Source organism: Anguilla rostrata, chromosome 6 (genome assembly GCF_018555375.3).
Source record: "Anguilla rostrata isolate EN2019 chromosome 6, ASM1855537v3, whole genome shotgun sequence".
Lineage (NCBI taxonomy): Eukaryota > Metazoa > Chordata > Actinopteri > Anguilliformes > Anguillidae > Anguilla > Anguilla rostrata.
Genome location: NC_057938.1, coordinates 51,922,108 through 51,942,044, shown reverse-complemented (window position 1 = coordinate 51,942,044; position 19,937 = coordinate 51,922,108). Strand labels below are relative to the sequence as shown.

Sequence of the window (19,937 nt, the reverse complement as noted above, 5' to 3'; positions counted from 1 at the left end):
TGATGCACGGCAGCCATTTTGCACCAGTTCCATACTTAACATACACTAATAGCAGCCCAGCCAATTCTTCTTGTAGAAAATCTCAAACATTAAGATCGAAGAGTACGGTCGGACAAAGTACGAGAGTAACTAACAGTCCACCATGAACAGGGTATGTTATGGCAGGGTTGGGCAACAAATAAAATAAAAAAAACATTGTGCTGTTTTGTTTTTTTGATATGCAGTTTGCCAGTTGATCTGTGCCGCCATTGTGGAGGGCTATGCTGGAGACGCCCTACCGACCGAAGCCCCTCCCCCTTTGCCTTTGTGACATCACAGTCAACTGCAGCCCGCCCCCCACAGGACCAAGTAAGGACATCAAAGATGGAATTTTAAAGCACTGCAGCCAGCTTTTACCTCCCTGACCTGGTGGTTTAAACAGTTCTGGGTACATCTGCAGCATTAGGTGCTCTCTGTCTGGTAGATGTAGCTTAACCACCCAATAAGGGCGATGACCAAAAGCAACGCGCCAAGCTTTTGACACAGTTCTGGATGCCATGAAAGTGGGAAATTTGAAAAGGAAGGTACAGTTTCAATTTTCTTTAGGTCCTTTTTTTTAAGGTTTTTTTGTTTTTTTTTGTTTTCTTTTTTGTTACTGCGTAGAAAGTTCCGGAAAAGCCGTTTGACTCTCGCAAGACCAAAAAAAAATAAAAAATACACGGATGAAAAGCGCGCGTGCTGGATGCCTGCATCGTGTGCGCGCACACAGAGATTCTTCACTCCTCGAACCCTCTACCCGCACAAACACCATAAAACGGGCAGGGCGAAAAAGGCACTCACAGGTTGATGACGTTCTCCAGGTGTCTGGTTTCGGTGTCCTGCCCTGTCCTCTCCACTTTGTGCTGGTTCTGGCCCAGATGGACAAACCTGAACAGGCACGGCAAGACAAGACGAGACACATCGGTCACACGGCAACCGCCTTACCCACGGCAACCATGCAACGCTGGAGACTCTGAGTCATCCCTTAATGGACTGCCCCTCCCCCCCCCCGCCCGACCCCCCACCACAAAGTTACATCACATCCCAGTTGCAGGCCTAAAACAGAATAAACGGGAACGACAAAGTTCAAAACGGGGGACGAGGACGCACAGGGACTTCAACGGAAGACGGCAAGGGAGACTTTTTATTTATCTGTGTAAAGAACATTTAAAAAAATATATTTTTTGTAATGGAAGTGAAACTTTAAAGTCCTATTTCGGCTGCATTGTCGAGCCAGCGGGCTCCCGCCCGGGCCTCCGAACTATTTTTGTCGACGGGAGTTTTGTTTGTGTTCAGACGGCACGAGGAGGGCCTTTTGAGGGGCCGAGCCGCAGGCGAGGGGCGGCTTTATTCCTCCCCACAGAACCGGGACCCCGGCGTACCCACAATGAACCGCCAAGCGGGGCGGGGGCGGGGCACACACAATGGAACAAGTGGCTCTCAGCGAGGAGCGTGTCAGGGCTTTCTGCGGGGGAGAGAACGCGGAAGGGGACGGGGGGGGGGGGGGTGGCGCGGGTTTTGGGGGGGTGCATTAAAACACGCTTCGCCGGTGTGGAGTGGCGGCGGGACCCCAGGGGTCTCTTCATGACCAGGCGTTACGCACCGCGAGCCCCTCGCTGGTCCTCGCGTCTCTGAACGGGACCCCGTTTTAGGGACGAGGGGGGTCGAAACGGGACGTCCAGACGCAGGCCTCATTGCCCTCACAGGACCGAGAGGGTACGCCAGGCCTCAAAAAGAACGCTTCAGTCTGATTCTTTTCCCAGCAGACACACACACACACACACACACACACACACACACAAATGGATATCTTCCACACTCGGAGAGGTGAAATGCCCGTAGCAGACAATATGCCGGTTTCTGGAGCCGCTGGCGACCTGTCCGGGGCGTGTGTGCCCCCCCCCGCCAGTGCATGCTGGTACCGCTCATGGCGCCTTACACTCAGTAATGGAAGGAACCCATTGGGCCCAGCCGTTACACTCATAAAATGGAGGGAGCCCGTTTGTGGGGGGCGTAGCGGCGCAGAGACTCGTTCTGGGTTCTGCGCGTCCGACTGGGGCGGCAGTGCAGTGTAACGGGTAAAGAACTAGTCTTGTAACCTGTGGGTCATAGGTTCGATTCCCGGGTAGGACCACTGTCGTCGTACCCTTGAGCAAGGTCCTTAACCTGCATTGCTTCAGTATGTATCCAGCTGTGTAAATGGATGCAGCGTAAATGCTGTGTAAAATGTGTTCTGGATAAGAGCATCTGCTAAATGCCTGCAGTGTAACGTACCTGAACATATTTTCAGGTTTCATCCCCAGGTAGGGCGCTACCGTTTAACCCAGAAATAAGGCCTTCACCTGCACATCCAGGTTAAACCCCGGAATAAATGGGGATCGTACATTTAAAAAAGTATGTCACGCTTGGGATAACAACGTCTATGTGGCGGCTAGCTAAAAATACAAAATGCAAATGCGAGATCTGTATCAAGGCTGCTGTGTGCGACGTCCAAACAAAAAACACAGAGGAACAGCGCAGAGGAGATTCGGGTCAGAGTTAAATACCACTTTGAGAATTCAATTTGTATTCAGACGGTTTAGACCCCAGGACATCGGCCTCCTCTTCAAATGGGCCAGCTTCAACTTACGGGACCCCGGGTTTTTGGAAATTGCAAAATTGAAACGGCGAAAAAAAAACGAACAAAGAAAACGCACCGGGCTGGAAGAACAGAAAGCGCCCCCGTCCAAGCACAGCAACAACGGCCACATTAACCACAATGGTCCCACCAAACACGATGGAACAGATAAATTAGCCTTTTTAAAACAACATTCTTTAAAAAAAAAAAATGTATTTATTTTTTAAAACAGGGTTGTAACACGGAACGGTGTGTCCCTGTCTTTTTAAGGTAGAACTAGCCTCCAGGGAAAAAAAAAAAAAAAAAAAATGAAACAAATAAACCGCAGCGGCTTTTCTGAGAGCGGTTTGCGTCGCCGCGCCGACCGCCCGAGCGTTAGCTTTGTTCGCTCGTAACGCTCTCGACATCGACCCCCACCCCACACCCCACCGCGCGCGCCGGCTAAACAGAACGCCGCGGTAACGGAGCGTGCAGCCGAGCGTCCGCGAGCGATCTCACCTGCGATAGATGAGCATGTCGTCCTCCGCGGGGAATGCGGAGAGGTTGAGCCCGTAAGTCTCCCTCATCGGCTGGTGCTGATAGTCCTGGAAAAAAGGGCGGAGGAAAACAAAACACAACTTACAGTCCCACTGCAGCTCCATAAAGACCAACTCAGTCAGGAAAATGGCGGGAAATGTTGGGCTGAATGGCCCGTTCTCGTCATTACGCTATGTTACGCTATGCTATGTTATGCTGTTATTAAATTATGCTATGCTATGCTATGCTATTTTATGCTTTGCTATGCTATGTTATGCTATGCTATGCCATGCTATGCTATGCTATGTTATGTTATGCTATGCTATGCCGTGCTATGCTATGTTATGTTATGTCATGCTATGCTATGCTACGTTATGTTATTTCATGTTATGTTAAAGAGGAGGACATCAGGGCTGTTTGACAATGGACCAGCTAATGGTTGGTCTTCCTGGTTGCGCCAGGAAGATCTGTGTAAGAGACATAATGGTTTTCGACACATTGCGGGTCGTACTGTAATCTTTAAAGCCCACTTCTTAAAAAAATGAATAGAAATACACAAAATCCTGGAGCCAAAAACCCAATTCCCCTTCAAATATTTTTCCCATTGGGGAGTTTTTTTCTCACCACTGTTCGAGTGTGTTCTCCCCACTGGAAGTTTTTGTACCTTATGTACTAGCTATTTGGTAGTTCAGGCCTGGTGTTTGCTCTGTCTCTTGCCTTGTCACTCTGTAAAGAGTCTTTGTGACAGTTCTCTGTAAAAAAAAAAAAAAAAAAGCTCTTCTATACAAATAGAATTGAACTGAACTGAATTTTAGAAAAGAATAGAGAAACCAAATCAGCATGACTGAACACCACTCTTTCGACCTTGCAAAGATGCATTCTACATTCCACCGCATTGAAAGCACGTGTGTGATTGTGTGTGTGTGTGTGTGTGTGTGTGTAAGGCACACGTGAATACCATGAATGGGACTGAATGCACGTGATCAACCGGGGCCATTCCAGTTAGAGCAGAAAAGCATTTCCACACAACAACAACGACAACAACACAAAAAGCGACGAGTCGGACCTCCAGCCCTTCCATCCTAGCCGCTCTGGAGCGGTGCGCGTGCCGCTCGTAATAATACTGCGGGACCGCGGATCGAACCGCAGCCTCGAAGGCCTCGGGTGTGACGACGTGCGTCTTCACCTCTGACATAACGGGCGGGAACGGGCTCGCTAATCACGCGGCTAGCTCGCCACGTTTTTCCAGCGACGGCGATCTTCGATTCACGTAAGCGGGCAGGCGGGTATCTTTACGTTACGTCCACTTGATTTATTCATTTTTTTAATTAATTTATATTTTTGGGGGATTTTTTTTAAGCGTCTGTAGCGAGCGGGGGGGCCCTGCGTTCGATGCGCTGAGGCTGCTCCGCTCAGCTCCTGCACCGAAGAGGCCCCCCGTAAATCACTGCGGCCGTTAGTTACGTAACCGCGGGAAACGAGCGTTAACAGAAAGATTCGTCGTCCCCCCCCCCCCCGCTCTGGGTTTCAGCTGTGCGGTGATGCATACCGATACGCCCTAAACGGCCCCCCCCACTCCGACACTAACGCTGTGCTTCTGCCTGGAGGCCCAAGAGGGCACAATCAATCAGACAAATGCCCAGGCAGTTAGAGACACGCGCGCACACACATACACACACACATACACACACATCACGCGCGCACACATGCACTCACTCACATACACGCACACACACCGTGCACACACACACACACACACACACACACATCACACGTGCACTTGCGCACATACACACACACACATCACACGTGCACTCGCGCACATACACACAAACTCGTGCGCGCACACACACACGCACACATCACACGTGCACACATGCACTCACTCACATACACGCACGCACACCGTGCGCGCACACACACACACACACACACACGCTGATAAAACCGGCCGCTCAAAACTGCAGCTCCGTCGCCCGAATATACTTTTTTTTCTCTTTCATTCTTTCTTTCTGCAGCATTCCCTGCAGGCGAGGACACTTCAGACCTCCACTTCTCCAGCGCTCACAGAAAAATGACCACATATACTGCTGCTGCTGCAACCTTGGTCATTTTTATTTTATTTTTTTACAAAAAAACACACAGAGCGAGCGAGAGAGAAGAGAGAGCGTGAACAAACTGAGAGAGAGAGGGAGGGAGAGCACTTACAGAAAAATGACCACATATACTGCTGCAACCTTGGTAATTTTTTTTTACAAAAAAAAACACACAGAGTGAGCGAGAGAAGAGACAGCGCGAGCAAATAGAGAGAGGGAGAGAGGGGGGGAGGGAGAGAGAGAGAGCGAGAGAGAGATGGAGAATGATAAAGGCCTTGTTCATGTGAGGGAAATTATTCAGGCTGGGGTTATTTCTGTAACTCGGAAGCTGCTGACATTGGTTTCTGCCAGAACCAATAATCTGTCTCACGGACATGAAAGCGCATCTGTGCCTCTACCTCTGGGTCCACAACATCAAACCACATCGGTGACTGTCGAGGACCTGCTGCATTCTTCCTGTGCCACCCACACACACCCACACACACCCACACACACACGTGCACGCATAGCCACACACACACACACGTGCACAGACACACACACACGCACAGACACACACACACACACACACACCCAAACACACACGTGCACGCATAGCCACACACACACACGTGCACAGACACACACACACACACACACACACACACACACACACCCAAACAAACACGTGCACGCATAGCCACACACACACACGTGCACAGACACACACACACGCACAGACACACACACACACACACACCCAAACAAACACGTGCACGCATAGCCACACACACACACGTGCACAGACACACACACACGCACACACACACACACACCCAAACAAACACGTGCACGCATAGCCACACACACACACACACACGTGCACAGACACACACACACACACACACACAAACAGCCCCCGCAAGCTGCCATTCACACTGCTCTCCACTGCAGACATGCAGATGATTACAATGAAACCCACTGAATTTCTCACATTCTTCCTTCCAAAGACAGACATTTGTTTAACCACTCATAGTCCCACCTTGACATTCACTACCCACTGGCAACAGCGTCTTGGCAAAAACACGACAGTGTCTCAAGCAAGAACCCGCAGGTAATATTACCTGGAGGAGGACAGTAGACCGTAGTTTTTTTATTAGACAGTTATTTTCTGTACCAAATTATATGGCGAAATAGCCAGTTACAGTTCACTGCCATTCTAGGCTTCCTAAGTAAACAGAGAAAAAATGAGGTGCCAGGTACTCTCTGGTCATTTTAGGGGGTGATAAGATTGGAAAGATTTTGCGAAACCCCTACAACAATCTGGATTTATCATGGTTCTAGGTAGGCGTAGTGTTCTTACAGTACGTTCAGCGCTTCAGTGATGTCGCGTTTATATTCGCTGGTATGACACTTATGTTAGCCAGCTCTGCCACGGTTGCTTATAGTTCAGCTAGGTGTGCTTATGCCCTCTTACACTATAAGCAGGACTGGGGGTCAAACCAGGAACTGGATTAAAATTCCATTCCTTAACCCTTTAAGGTGTTAGATCACAAACAGGCGATTAGAATGTTCTTATCTGAACATTCTACTGCTGATGTAACAATCGCTTCTGGTAAGCGAAAGCAGCGGAGTTCTAGAACACTGACTAAGAATTTAGAAAAAAAACTACTCTTCAAAGGGATGACTGAATAAAGAAATCCAAATGGAAAGTGGTGGGCACAATTTAATTATCGAACTGAATTCACTGACCGCCCCTAACACCGGCTGCAAGCCGCTGTGGCTAAGGCTGAACACAGTGTTGTGTACTGCAATAACATGAACATCACGACCCAGTGCTGCCAATCATCCCCCCACTCTTCCAAGGCCTCCAGATCCACAGCCAGAGCCAGGCTGTCGCCAGAGGGTGCCAACGCTGACTGGCGCGATCCCCCCCCCCTCCTCACCTCCTGTTACAGATTCTATTCTAGGGTCCCTGCAGCCTCCGCCAGGCTGGCATCAGTGGGCAGCGGTGATGCCAGCCTGCAGCCGGGGGGAGGGATGGGCAGCGGCGGCGGTGTGGTCCACCCCCCGGAGACCTCCCCTGCCCCCCCCGGACCCCCCCTCCCCCCCACGCCCCAGACCCCCCCCCCTCACCTCCTGGGGCCGGGCGCTGTCCCCCGGCTCGGCCAGCTTGATTGGGGTGGAGCGCTGGGACACGGTGCCGTCCTCCTCCCGGTCCTCCTCCGAGTCGTCCTCCGAGCTGCTGGAGATGGCCTCCTCGCTGGGCGGGGGCGGGGCGCTGGCCGCCGTCTTGCGCTGCAGCACCGCCTCCTCCTTGTTGCTCTTGTTGCTGCGGTAACCGCGTAACAGATAGGGACAGACAGACAGACAGACAGACAGAGAGAGAGAGAGAGACAGAGAATGAGAGAGAGAGAGAGAGAGAGAGACACACACACACAGACAGAGAGAGACAGACAGTGACAGAGAGAGGGACAGAGACAGAGACACAAGGAGTTCACACACTTGCCTCTGCAAGAGCCTCATCCCCTCTCCTGTGCCCTGAACCTCCTAGACCTGATTGCAGCATTCAACATGGTCAACCTCCACACTCATCTCCACACTCATCTCCACACAAGCTGGGATGGGCCTCTCTGAGACTACCCTCTCTTGGCTTTGCTCTTTCAGGCAGGTCATCTACCAGGTCACCGGGATGGGGTCTGTCGCTGCACCTGATCCCCCTTGTTACAGGAGTCCCACAGGGGTCTGTACTGGGCCCTCTGCTGTTCTCCGTTTACACCAAATCTCTTGGCTCAGCCATGAACTCACAGGGTTTCTCTTATCACTGTTATGCTGATGATACACGACTCATGTTCTCTTTCCCTCCCTCTGCCAAACAGGTCAATGAGAGAATATCTGCATGCCAGACTTAGCCAATGCTTACTGTGCAAACTAGACTTGATGTTCATGACTATAGATAACAGATACTCAGTGAGAACTGCATCTTATCGGACCAATGTACTGTAGTTGTTCCAATGACCTTAGGTATGCACTTATTGTACATCACATTGGATAAATGTATCTGCCAAATAAAATATAATGTAAAACAACGGAATAATGTGTTACCGTGGAAAATTATCAGGCGATGCAGCGGACCGAATACTGAAATCGGCGAGCGAGAGAAAAACAATCCACGCACCTATCAGACATCTGGCAGCAGACAGAGGACGGTTTGAATCGCGGGCTCACGTAATATTCATGCTGAGAGCGACAGGAGAGACTGAATAATTTATCGGGGACCATCCCACGGCCACGAGAGTTAGCGGTCACCTGGCCAATCGCGGATTCGTTTTTTTTTTTTTTTTCCAAACGAAGAGAGGACAAGCTGCCCTGGTGTAACGCCAAAAGCTTTTCCGCCCCCCCCCCCCCCCCCCCCCCGCCCCCGGTTACAGTAACCGTGGGCGGGCTCAGGGCGCCTTACCCTAGGACAGACTTCCCCGTCTCTTCCGGCTTACGGACGGTGAACGGGCTGGGGTCCACGCCAACCGTCTTGGGCATGAACTCCCTGCCGAAATACAAACAAGAGAGAGACGTTCAGTTCAGCTTCAGGGCAAACGTTAGCCGTGTCACAACATTAGCCTCACCAAAAAACACACAACCTGGACACACAACAGTGTCCGGAGAAACAGCAGATGTGAGGACCCTTATTTTTCATATTATAGGTCTGTGGCGATGTCAAACCTATATATTTAAAATTTAGTTTTAGTTTATTTGTTTATTTAACAGGGGCCATGCACAACACAACCGTTGGGCCAGAGCTAGCTATATAGCTCATTTACATCTGCGGTCCCTGGGCAGGAAGATATTAAAAACAATACAGTACAATACGAACAATTAAAAACAATACAATTAGCAAAATTTACAAACAGTACATCGCATATAAAACAACATCATACAAAATATACATTACACACTCTTCATGTTGGAAAACAGCTGGTTCCATACAAAGGTTCAGATTAACTGTGTTCCTGTTACTGAGAGAAAATCCCCCCCCCCCCCCACCCGACCTTCTTATCAGCTACGATACAAAACGACGACCTTTTCTGACCACCTTCGCCGTCCCGCCCCCGCAACAATCTTCTTCTGGAACATTGCAGAGATATTACGCGGTGTTAGCGGGTTTTATTGGGCCCACAAAATGGCCGACGGCGATGGCGTTTTATGAACACGCGACGCGGGCACAGAAGGTCCCCGTCGCTGGCACACAAAAAAAAGAAAAAAAAAAGACAAAAGAAAAAAGAAACGAACAGGATCTCGTAGGCCCAGAAAATCGAGTTAAAGGCCCAGGGAGTCCGACAGTTAAGAGGTACGGAGTCTGTTGCCCGCTGACACTCGATGAACTGGCCCGGCATCAGGGGGCATCGGGGTCACCGGACAGAAGCACAATATTAACGTGCCAACTGCCGAGCCCATCTCATCACAACACACCCACATCACTCTGTCAGATTGTCCTGTTGGCTGTCACCTGCGATATTGACGACGATAATACTTCTTCATGTACTGTCAATCATTATTTCTTGAAGAATGTGAATTTTTCATTGTATGGAACCAAGGCAAGTTTATTTGTATGGCACTTTTACATACACAGGAGTCATTCAGGGTGCTTTACATAGGCATATCGTAATTAAGGTTGTTCAACCTAAATTTGAATGTGGCTTTAGTGGGGGGGGGGGCACATCTAAGATTCTCTGGGAGTGGGTTCCAGCTATGGGTGGCATAACAGCTAAACGCAGCGTCGCCATGTTTGGTTCTAGATCTAGGCACTGCCAGTTGGCCAGTCGAAAGCGAGCTTATAGACCGGTTAAGGTTTAAAATAATTCCCAGCCGTTGCAGGTTGCTCCGGCTATTGTTGTTGTTGTTGTTGTCATGGCTACGGAGGAGGCTTCTGTCTTCTGGCTGATACGGTGTACGGTTTGCCGATTGGTTACATGGGTGATTGTGTTTTTGTGAGGCACTCTGAAGACGACAAAGCTTTATTTATTCATTTGCATAAAAGCGAAAGTCTCGGTACCGTGCAGAGTTGGTCATGGCCATGCAGAAGGTGTCGTCGAACGAGCTGAGCTCGTAGGGCTTGAAGAACTCGGTGTAGGTGTCGATGCTCTCATCGTACCGGTTCAGCCTTTTCACCGTCAATTTCTTCTTGTTCTCCTCGCAGGGGACTGAAACAAAAGACACACACACACACGCACACACACACACGCACACACGATGCCCCACTTTCAGATGACAACACTTTCAGGACCCGTTGGCTCACACACTAAAACACACACTTACACTGTAGAAAATGAACTTCAAACGTACTCTAACAAACTCTTACAAAAAAAACCAGTTTTTTAGGCAGCTGACAAACTGAACAACAATCTCTCTTCTCGTTCACTTGACAGTGGACCCATGGCGCCTGTTAATAAAACACACTGCGCTGGATAAAAACGACCGCACGGATTCCTTAAACAACACCAACGTTGTTATTTAAACATTACATTACAGGCATTTAGCAGACGCTCTTATCCAGAGCGACGTACAACAAGTGCATTAGGTCAAGGTGCAGAGGTGCAAAAGAAACACTAGAGTGAAGTAAGGATCGTAGTGCCAGAAGTGACCACATCGATCAGGACTCCAACCCTGTAGAGTAATCTGTTCAGCAAACAAGAATCCTACCAAGTACAAACTAGCGCTGGAATCACATTTGCCTAATCAGACAAAAACAACAATCCTGCCAAATAAACTAACGTAATCGTATTATCCTAACTAGGTACAGTAAACAAAAAAGAACGAAAATTAACCAGATCATGCGATCGGGATGCACGTAACAAAACATCGGTACCTTCATCATAGGGGAGAGGCAGATAGGACAAGATCCCCTCCGACCACCAGTATGTGTAGCTAGAGAACAAAACAATGGAAACAGATGGAAAAGGAACAATGAGACCGCAATCCAACCCAGGCAATTTCACGGACAAATTCATCGTTTCACATCTTGACACACGTTACGAAATCCAAAGGCGGACGACGTTTGGCGAAAACAACCTCGTTCCACATACGAACACATGAACAATATTCGACACTCCCGTAATGTAATTTGCCTTTTTAGATCCCCGCACACAAAAATTCAATCACGCAGCAATCAGGTCGAGTTTTATGTCCACGGCGAGACGGACGTCAACATTCGGAGCTGGCTTTGTGTCCTCAGAATTGCTTTAATTCTCCTCTTTTACAATCTCCTAACGATGGGCACATAGCTATTGGTAAAAAAAAAAGAAAAGTTTTTCTCTTGATAATGTAGTTGGGGGGGGGGGGGGGTCTATTATGCAAGTAATTCTACAGAGATTTACAGGCCAGATTTACAGGCAGGCATTTGGGTCAGGACAGCAGCACCTTCCCGTTCTGCTGCTGCTTTTTAAAAATATAAAAACCAACAATTCGGCAGCGAAGTTAAAGTCTCGGAGTAACTGAGTGTGTCTGAGGGAAAGAGGACAGGATGCATGGGTTTTAAGGGTGGGGGGGTGGGTGTTGGAGAGCTCTGGAATAATAGCCGGCTGATTGGGTAAGTAGGTTGCAGCCAGACAAAGAGCAGGAAAATGGACCAGGTTTCGGGCTCTCGAGGAGATCAGCTCCCCGAAGGATGACCAGGAAATGACACAGCCCTCCCCGCCCAGGTGGCACGAGGGGGGAGGGGGGGTGGGGGGGGGGGCTCCAAGCACCATTACCGCCGGGTTTCGACCCGCCGGGCACCCGAATGTGTGCCAACCTCCTAATCGGGAAAACGACCCTCACTGACCGACGCCTTCAAGCTGAGGTTTCCAACCCAGGAAAGCACAGGAAGCACAATGGCGGTTATTCTCAAGATGCAGAACTGCTTTGTGGACAGGAAGCATTAGCCCTTTGAGGTGCGGGATCACAAAGCATATGATTAGAATGTTCTGAACTGAACATTCTAATGCTGATGTCACAATCGCCACTGCTAACTGAAAGTAAAGGAGATCTAGAACACTGACTGTTGTAGAATGTTGGAAAAAAAGATTCCAGAAAACATCCTCTTCAAAGGGTTAAGAGCTCCAGCACCAGGTTTAGAGACCATAATCATCGCCACGCATTCCTTTTATCCAAGCATCCAATTCACCTTGGGGGACCTTTTTCATGTTATTTATCTATTTATTTAACATTATTTATAGAACTATTACTGCAATAAAAAGCATTTTATCTAAGCGTATTATAGATAACATCATTACAGTCATTGCCGAGCATTACCGACAGGGCAGATGTCTCCAACCCTGATCCTGGAAGGCTGAAGGATCAGCTGATTTACACCGTTACTCAGCAACCGATCACTAACTCATCAACCGGACTGCGTGGTCCGAATCGGTCGACTGTTTTCCAGTGAAATCAAAAACCCGGAGACCCTCCCTACCACCAGAGCTGCAGGCCCGTACCTGTACCCGTACCCGTACCCGTGCCTGTACCTGTGCCTGTACCTGTGCCTGTGCCTGTGCCTGTGCCTGTGCGTTCCGGCAGTGCCGAAAACGTGCTAACGGCGGCGCGCGGCGCTCACCTGCGTCTCTGCTGCGGCAGCTCCATGCTGTTCCTCTGGTGCAGGTAGAAGTCGGTGGGCAGCTCCCACAGGTGCGGCTTGGCCTCGGACGGCTTGAACACCTGGAGGAAAAGGTTGATGGCGTCCTGCCTGTCTGCGTCTGCGGGGTCGGGGTGGGGGTGGGGGGGGGGCGGTGGGGGAGAGAACAAAAAAGAGCGAGGGAGCGTGGGAAAAATGAAGGGGAGGAGTGTGAGAAAGAAAGAGGGAGAGAGAGAGGAAAATGGAAATTGTGAGCGGTAAGTAATTAAAAGCTAAGATTCGCCACGTGTGATGTGTGGAGCCATGAGAGGTGGGCCGTGGGCAGATTATTTTGGGTGTTGATTGAGGCACGTTCACCCGGGGAAAGCTGATAGAAGGGGACTGATGGAAAATGAGCCTCTTTCTCTCTTTCTGACAAATAAGAAGCACACACACACACACACACCACACACACACACACACACACACACACACACACACACACACACACACTCACACACACACACACATGCACCCACACGCACACACACTCACACACTACACACACACACACACACACACACACACACACAAAACCCACACACACACACACACACACACACACACACACACACACACACACACAAACACACAGAGCACACACACACACACACACACACACACACACACACACACACACACACACACACACACACACAAACACACAGGCATGCTCACACACACACACACACACACACACACACAAACACACAGGCATGCTCACACACACACACACACACAGGCATGCTCACACACACACACACACACACACACACACAGGCATGCTCACACACACACACACACACACACACAACACACACACACACACACACACACACACACACACACACACACACACACACACCAAACACACACACACACACACCACACAACACACACACACACACACAAAAACCATGACACATGCATACGCACACAGAAAAGCATGGGAGACACACACACACACACAAAGCACTCACTGCACAGCACACACACACAACACACACACAACACATACACACACAAACACACACAAACCATGCACACATGCATACGCACACACAAAACATGCAGACACACACACACACACAACACTCACCACAAGCACACACGCACACAAAACCATGCACACATGCATACGCACACACAAAAGCATGCAGACACACACACACACACAAACACTCACGCACAAGCACACACACACAAGCACACACGCACACAAAACCATGCACACATGCATACGCACACACAAAAGCATGCAGACACACACACACACAGACATAAGCGTGCCCGCACACGCACAAACAAAATCTTGCACATGCACACACACACAAAAGCATGCACGCACGTGTACTCCAAATGTAATTCCTGCAAGGTTCACGCGATATGGATGTAAATGCCCTCATATTCAGTTTCATTATAAATCCAATAACAGACTGTACTATATATGCACACACACACACATACAAACATGCACACACACACACACACTACTACTACTATTACTGTCACTGCTGGTCGTAATAATAAAAACCCTCACCATCATTATCACAGTAATAATCATACAGTAACAACGTGAAGCCATTTCATCTTTCTGAGTCAGGGGGAGAAAGCTCTTGCACGTGCCGGGCTGTTTACCTCGATAGCCTGCAGTACCGTTCAGGAGGGTTATTATCAGTCTTACTCACTACCCACCTGGAGAGCCACGTGCCCCCCCCACCCCCCCCCCCGACTGCAAAGATACACCATTAAGCGGTAAATAGAGCTTTCTTACAGTAAAGTAACTACGAGCTTTCAGGTTTTTCTGAGCGGTGATTTTTTAAATAAATCAGCGCATATCATACGGACATTAACCCTTTAATCACCAAAAATACGCCGTTAGAACGTTCGTAACTGCACAACATTCTAATGCCGATGCCACAATCGCTGCTGGCAACTGAGATCAATGGGAGTTCTAGAAAACACTGACGCGGAATTCTGGGGGGAAAAAGAGAGAACATTCCGGAAGACCAGCTCTTCAAAGGGGTACAGGAGGAGGACAACACCCTCGCATGGCGGGGAAATGGCAGGAGCGCTTGGCGGTAAACGCAGTCCTGCTTTTCAGTCATCCGAAGAGAACATGGAAGGTGGGGGGGGGGGGGGGTTGGCATGGCTTAGTGGGTGCTACTATGGGGGAGTACGTAGGCAACTCGTAATTTTCCCCTGCAATCTCGAAAATGTTCACACAAAAAAGCGTCCTGCCCCTTGATTGCCGATGACTCTGGGTAATGACAGAAGTGAGTCCTCGCAGGACCGCGCAACGGAGGCGTTTGTGTCAATCACTTTCCCCCGTAACGCCCGCCCCTGTTTTTCTGTGGCTGCGCCGCGGCGCCCCGGATCTGGGTCACCTCCGTCTGGCGCCGGCGACGAAGAGCAGAGCGTTTCACAGACCCGAGCGCACCTCCTGACCCCGTTTCTGCCAGACACGGTTAAGAGGTGAGATTATTATTTTCTCCCTCCCCTGTGCGGAGGAAAACCTGCCCGAGCCGGTGGCTGACCGAACACGACCTCTCTCGCACCCTTTTATCTGCGATTCGGAACGGCCGCTGTCCTGTCGCTGGGGCGCATGTGGACCCCAGGGCCCCAAAACGTGGCGATGCCTCCTCGTGTGTAACGGTTCGAAGTGAGCCGCGAGAAAGGACCCCGGCAACTCGCGGTAAGAAAGGATTGAGCCAGCCAAGGAGCATGGGGTCAAGGGTCAAGGGTCAGGGGTTATGTTTTATTTTTATTTTTTTTAGGGCGGGACACCACCACTGACATCTTTAAACAGCTCAACCACAATTTCCCTAATCCACCCGAAGTACTGTAGTTCCCATTCACCCCTCCCACCCTCTACCCACTCAAAAAACTTTCCCATCTCTGAACTCCATACTGACCGGAGAGACCCTACATTACATTACATCACAGACATTTAGCAGATGCTCATATCCAGAGCGACTTACACTATTCCTTCCCGTTCTGCTGCCAAAATGATTCAGACACTCCAAAGACCCCCCCCTCCCCGCACCCCCCCCCCCCCCCAAAATCTCTCCACTGATTAAGAAGACTAGGAGGCATCCTCCAATGAAGCAGGAGTACTCAACCAAGTCTCTACAGGAGAGGCCTGAGACCGGACCCTAAACGCGCCGCGCGGCAGGCTGGATCGCGCGCGGGCGGCAGACTGACCCGCCCCAATTTCCCCCGCGATCGTTCCGCCAAAACGAGGTCCCCGTCGTGCGCGGTGGCGTTCTTTTCGTCCCGCCAGCACTCGTCGCTCCCGTTTCGATTCATTACCCGCTCTTCTCCTGCTGCTTCGCTTTGTAATACCGACTTCCACCCCCCACCCCCCACCCCCCCCCCCCCCTTTTTTCTCGGAGCGCAGGATCAGAAATCACGCCGTAAACACGCCGAGGCCGCCAGGTAATTTTGCCGAAATAATCGAGTTGAAAATGAGGAGCGCGGTGACACACAAAGGTTCGGGCCCGTCTGGGGCGGTAATGGCGGCTCCGCACGCCGCCGCCGCCTTCGAGCACGCTCTCCGCAGGCCCCCCCGCCGCCGCCGCCTGGCAGAAGCCCCGCCCACGGACGCCTCGCTGGTCACGTGACCCCTTGCCCACTTACGAAAACTGGAATACCCTCTATGACCAGGTTCATATGGAGAAGGACTGTGCCTCAGAGGCGTCCGGTTCTTCAGGCACTGGCAAGAGTGCTGGGGGGGGGCAAGGTTTGAGTCAGGCGCCCCCCCCCCCAAAAAAAAAAACTGTTGGTGGGTGGTTTCTGACCCGCCCTCGAAGATGGAGCCGGCTCTCGGCCACGAGTCACCGAATTTGCTGGCGGGGGTGGCCGCCTGGGGGCCCCTGACGCTACCGCGGCGCGCCCGGCCGTTGGGAAGCTTGCCGCGTGAAGCTTGGTGGGAATCCACAGGAAGCGGACGCGGCTCGGGCCCCCGGGGGCCAGCGACACGGCCTCTCAGTGCTCAGAGGCCGCGGCGAAGCAGAAAGTAGCTCAGCGCCAAACACACACATCCGCTTCCACCGCGATCCAATTCCCCCCACCCCCTCCGTTGCCAGAGCAGAGACGGGCGGGGGTCGGACACAGAGCTGGCCGCACAGAAACCCACCCGACTCACTGGAAGCCCTGCAATGCATTATGGGGGAAAAAAAGCTTTTAACACTAATAACTTTTCAGATTTTTGTTGTTGTGGTTTTTTTTATTTTTTAAAGCTTATAATGTGGTGTTAATCAGTCTGGAAGCCGTCCGAGGCGCCGGACGCGACAGGTTTTTTTACGAAACATGGCGGAGCGTGGGCTTTGATTCGCCGCGTGATAAGGAAGCGGTCGCTCGTCTGCGCGCGTGAGAAGCGCACGGCAGCGCAATCCGGAAAACTCAGAGGAAGCTTTCCATCTCCTTCGCTTTAATTGGAAACAGAAGAGGAGACCGCGCGGTTTATTACGAAGATAATTCTTACTAACTTCAAAAGTAAGGAAATTAAAATTTTAATTCTCGACACGAGCCGATATACAGTTTTGTCAGTTAAGACCCACCCTCCCAACCCAACCCCCCCCCCCCCCCCCGCCCCCCCCCCTCCAAAGAGAAAGACACCCAGAGTACAGAGTGTAATTTAGTGCAATTATTATTTTGTACAAGCTGACAACCTTTTGTGCCTAGTTACTGTAGAAGCAAACACGCAGTGTGTCATTCGCGTGCCCCAAAATGACGGACATCGAGGAGCGGAACAGCGGGAGGGTAACGAGACAAAACAAAAGGCTGAAAAACTTCAATAATTTTCATATTAGCCACCCCATAATTTCCCTGTAAATCCTAACGGCGCGTGGTCCCAAAGCACCGCAGGCAGGCCATCTGATTCATTACCTCATTAAAGGTGGGGCTCGCTCCACAAAGCTGGCTGAAAACTCCTTATTGAATTTTTTAGGGAAAAGATTGAATAAGAAAGAGAGAGAAAGCGAGAGAGAGAGAGAGTGAGAGAAACAAAGAGAGAAATGGACAGAAGGAATCAGAGTGGGATAGGGGACAGTGAGACCCAGCAATAAAAAGAGGAAGACAAAGAGAGAGAGAGAGAGAGAGAGAGACAGAGAGGGAAAATGGAAAGAGAGGAAGGTAGAGGGAGAAAGAGTGAGGGTGAAGACAGAATGGAAGGGAGAGAGATCATGAGACCGAGAGGGAGATGGAGAGAACGAGGGACAGAGAAAGAGGAAAAAGAGAGGGAAAGGTAGACTGAAATGCCCTGGTTTGTGTAACGGGTGGAGGTGCTGTACCTGAGAAGGCGTTGCTATAGTAGCGGGACAGGGTCTGCATGATGTCTTTGGAGTGCTGGGTCCAGGGGGCGATCTTTCGGTAGGTCTTGACCCTGTGCACCAGCTGGGAGCCCCCGTACTGCAGGGAGAGGGTGTCCCCGTGGTCCTCGTACAGCTCCTCAAACAGCCTGGGAAAGGGGCGCAGGAGACACCCTAAAAAAAACCTGCAGGGGCCCCACTCGCGCCCCTGCTCACAATCTACTGTGCAATTCGGGGTGCAGGTCCTTTTTCGTTCCATCTCTACAGGACAAATGGCAGAAATAAGAGAACGCTAACTGCAAAATGCAAAAAAATTTAAATAAAATTTTTAAATTGCATTGGTCTGACCCTTGTTTCTTGTTTCTAAAACTTCCCCACTGCGTACCAGGTCACTGCTATTTCCCTTCACGGCTTCAGACAGGTGATACAGCAACTGCCGCTTCACCTGCATTGCCTTTTTAACAACCGGAACAAACGTGCACATCGAACTCGGCAAAGACTGCAGCGGCACCATAACGAGAGAGTGGGACAGACACAGGTTCAGCTCAGCCAGCACAAACTCAGTAACCCGGCTATGAGTCCATTTGACCTGAGCAGCCTTGCAGGGGAAATAAAAAGAACAACAACCCAGGGGGTTAGAGAGGTGCGAAATGGCCATGAAATGGCGCGAAAAAATGGCGTTTACCTGACACAGTCGGTGTCGAACTGCAGCTTGGGCTTGTCGATCATGCCCAGCGCGTACAGCTGGTACGCCAGGGCGCACTTCCCCACCATGAACTGCGCCGTGTTGGTGCGGTCCAGGCAGTCCACGCAGTTGGTCCGCAGCACGCCCGTCTGCACCGCGGCCGCAGAGAGAGAGAGGGAGAGAGGGAGAGAGGGGGGAGAGAGAGAGAGAGGGAGAGAGGAAGGGGGAGAGAGAGAGAGAGAGAGAGAGAGAGGGAGAGAGGAGAGAGAGAGAGAGAGAGAGAGAGAGAGAGAGAGGAGAGAGAGAGAGAGAGAGAGAGGGAGAGAGAGAGAGAGGAGAGAGAGAGAGAGAGAGAGGGAAGGAGAGAGAGAGAGAGAGAGAGAGGGAGAGAGGGAGAGAGCAAGAGAGAGAGAGGAGAGGGAGGGAGAGAGAGAGAGAGAGAGAGAGGAGAAAGAGGGAGAGAGGGAGGGAGAGAGGGAGAGAGAGAGGGGAGAGAGAGAGAGGGTTATAGGCCCGGCTCGTCGCCGGGCGACGGCAACAGCACCTAGTTTATAAACGGAACGAGCAAACGGACGCCCCGAACGGCCCGCTCTCGTCAAAGTCAGCGCGCCCCCCCCCCCCAACCCTAACCCTAACCTACCCCCCCCGATACTTAACCGCTCACAGTCGTCTGCGATGTCAACGGAGGAAAGGAAGCCAGCGCTGGAAGGAACGGACGGTCGGGGGGGAAAAAGAAAACTTTGCTGTCGGGAACGCTAGAGACTCTCTGTCACTATGGCAACACCCTCTCCTCCAAGTTGACATCCGCAGACGTTTTGCACAACGACAACAAGGAGAACCGGAGAGTTCTGGGTTTGGGGCTCGGCTGTGCTGGCTCCCCCCTGTCAGCAGGGTGATTCAGTAGGGGCGCACCCATCGATCGGCCGTGGGTCAGAACCGGCCGGTTTTCGCCCCAAAACAGGGTGAGCGGCAGGCTTATTTTTATTTTGTCCGATCGGTATCCTGGTTTTATGACGTAAGACAGGTGAGCGGAGTCCATTCGCAAGCTGCATTGGAATGCTGCTGTTAT

At 50.9% G+C, this 19,937-nt stretch overlaps 1 protein-coding gene across 3 annotated transcripts in view; it reads right to left on the bottom strand.

Moving 5' to 3' along the window:
- Positions 1-19,937, bottom strand: part of fig4a (FIG4 phosphoinositide 5-phosphatase a) — a 56,721-nt gene that overhangs the window by 9,564 nt on the left and 27,220 nt on the right. For all 3 annotated transcript variants that reach the window (XM_064340452.1, XM_064340454.1, XM_064340455.1), the window contains exons 15-23: positions 18,869-19,017; positions 18,166-18,332; positions 12,815-12,953; positions 11,090-11,148; positions 10,277-10,424; positions 8,687-8,770; positions 7,363-7,558; positions 3,134-3,219; positions 820-906 (exon numbers count right to left, since the gene is read on the bottom strand). In XM_064340452.1, the coding sequence (XP_064196522.1) occupies positions 820-906; positions 3,134-3,219; positions 7,363-7,558; positions 8,687-8,770; positions 10,277-10,424; positions 11,090-11,148; positions 12,815-12,953; positions 18,166-18,332; positions 18,869-19,017 (1,115 nt within the window). The remainder of the gene's footprint in view (positions 1-819; positions 907-3,133; positions 3,220-7,362; positions 7,559-8,686; positions 8,771-10,276; positions 10,425-11,089; positions 11,149-12,814; positions 12,954-18,165; positions 18,333-18,868; positions 19,018-19,937) is intronic.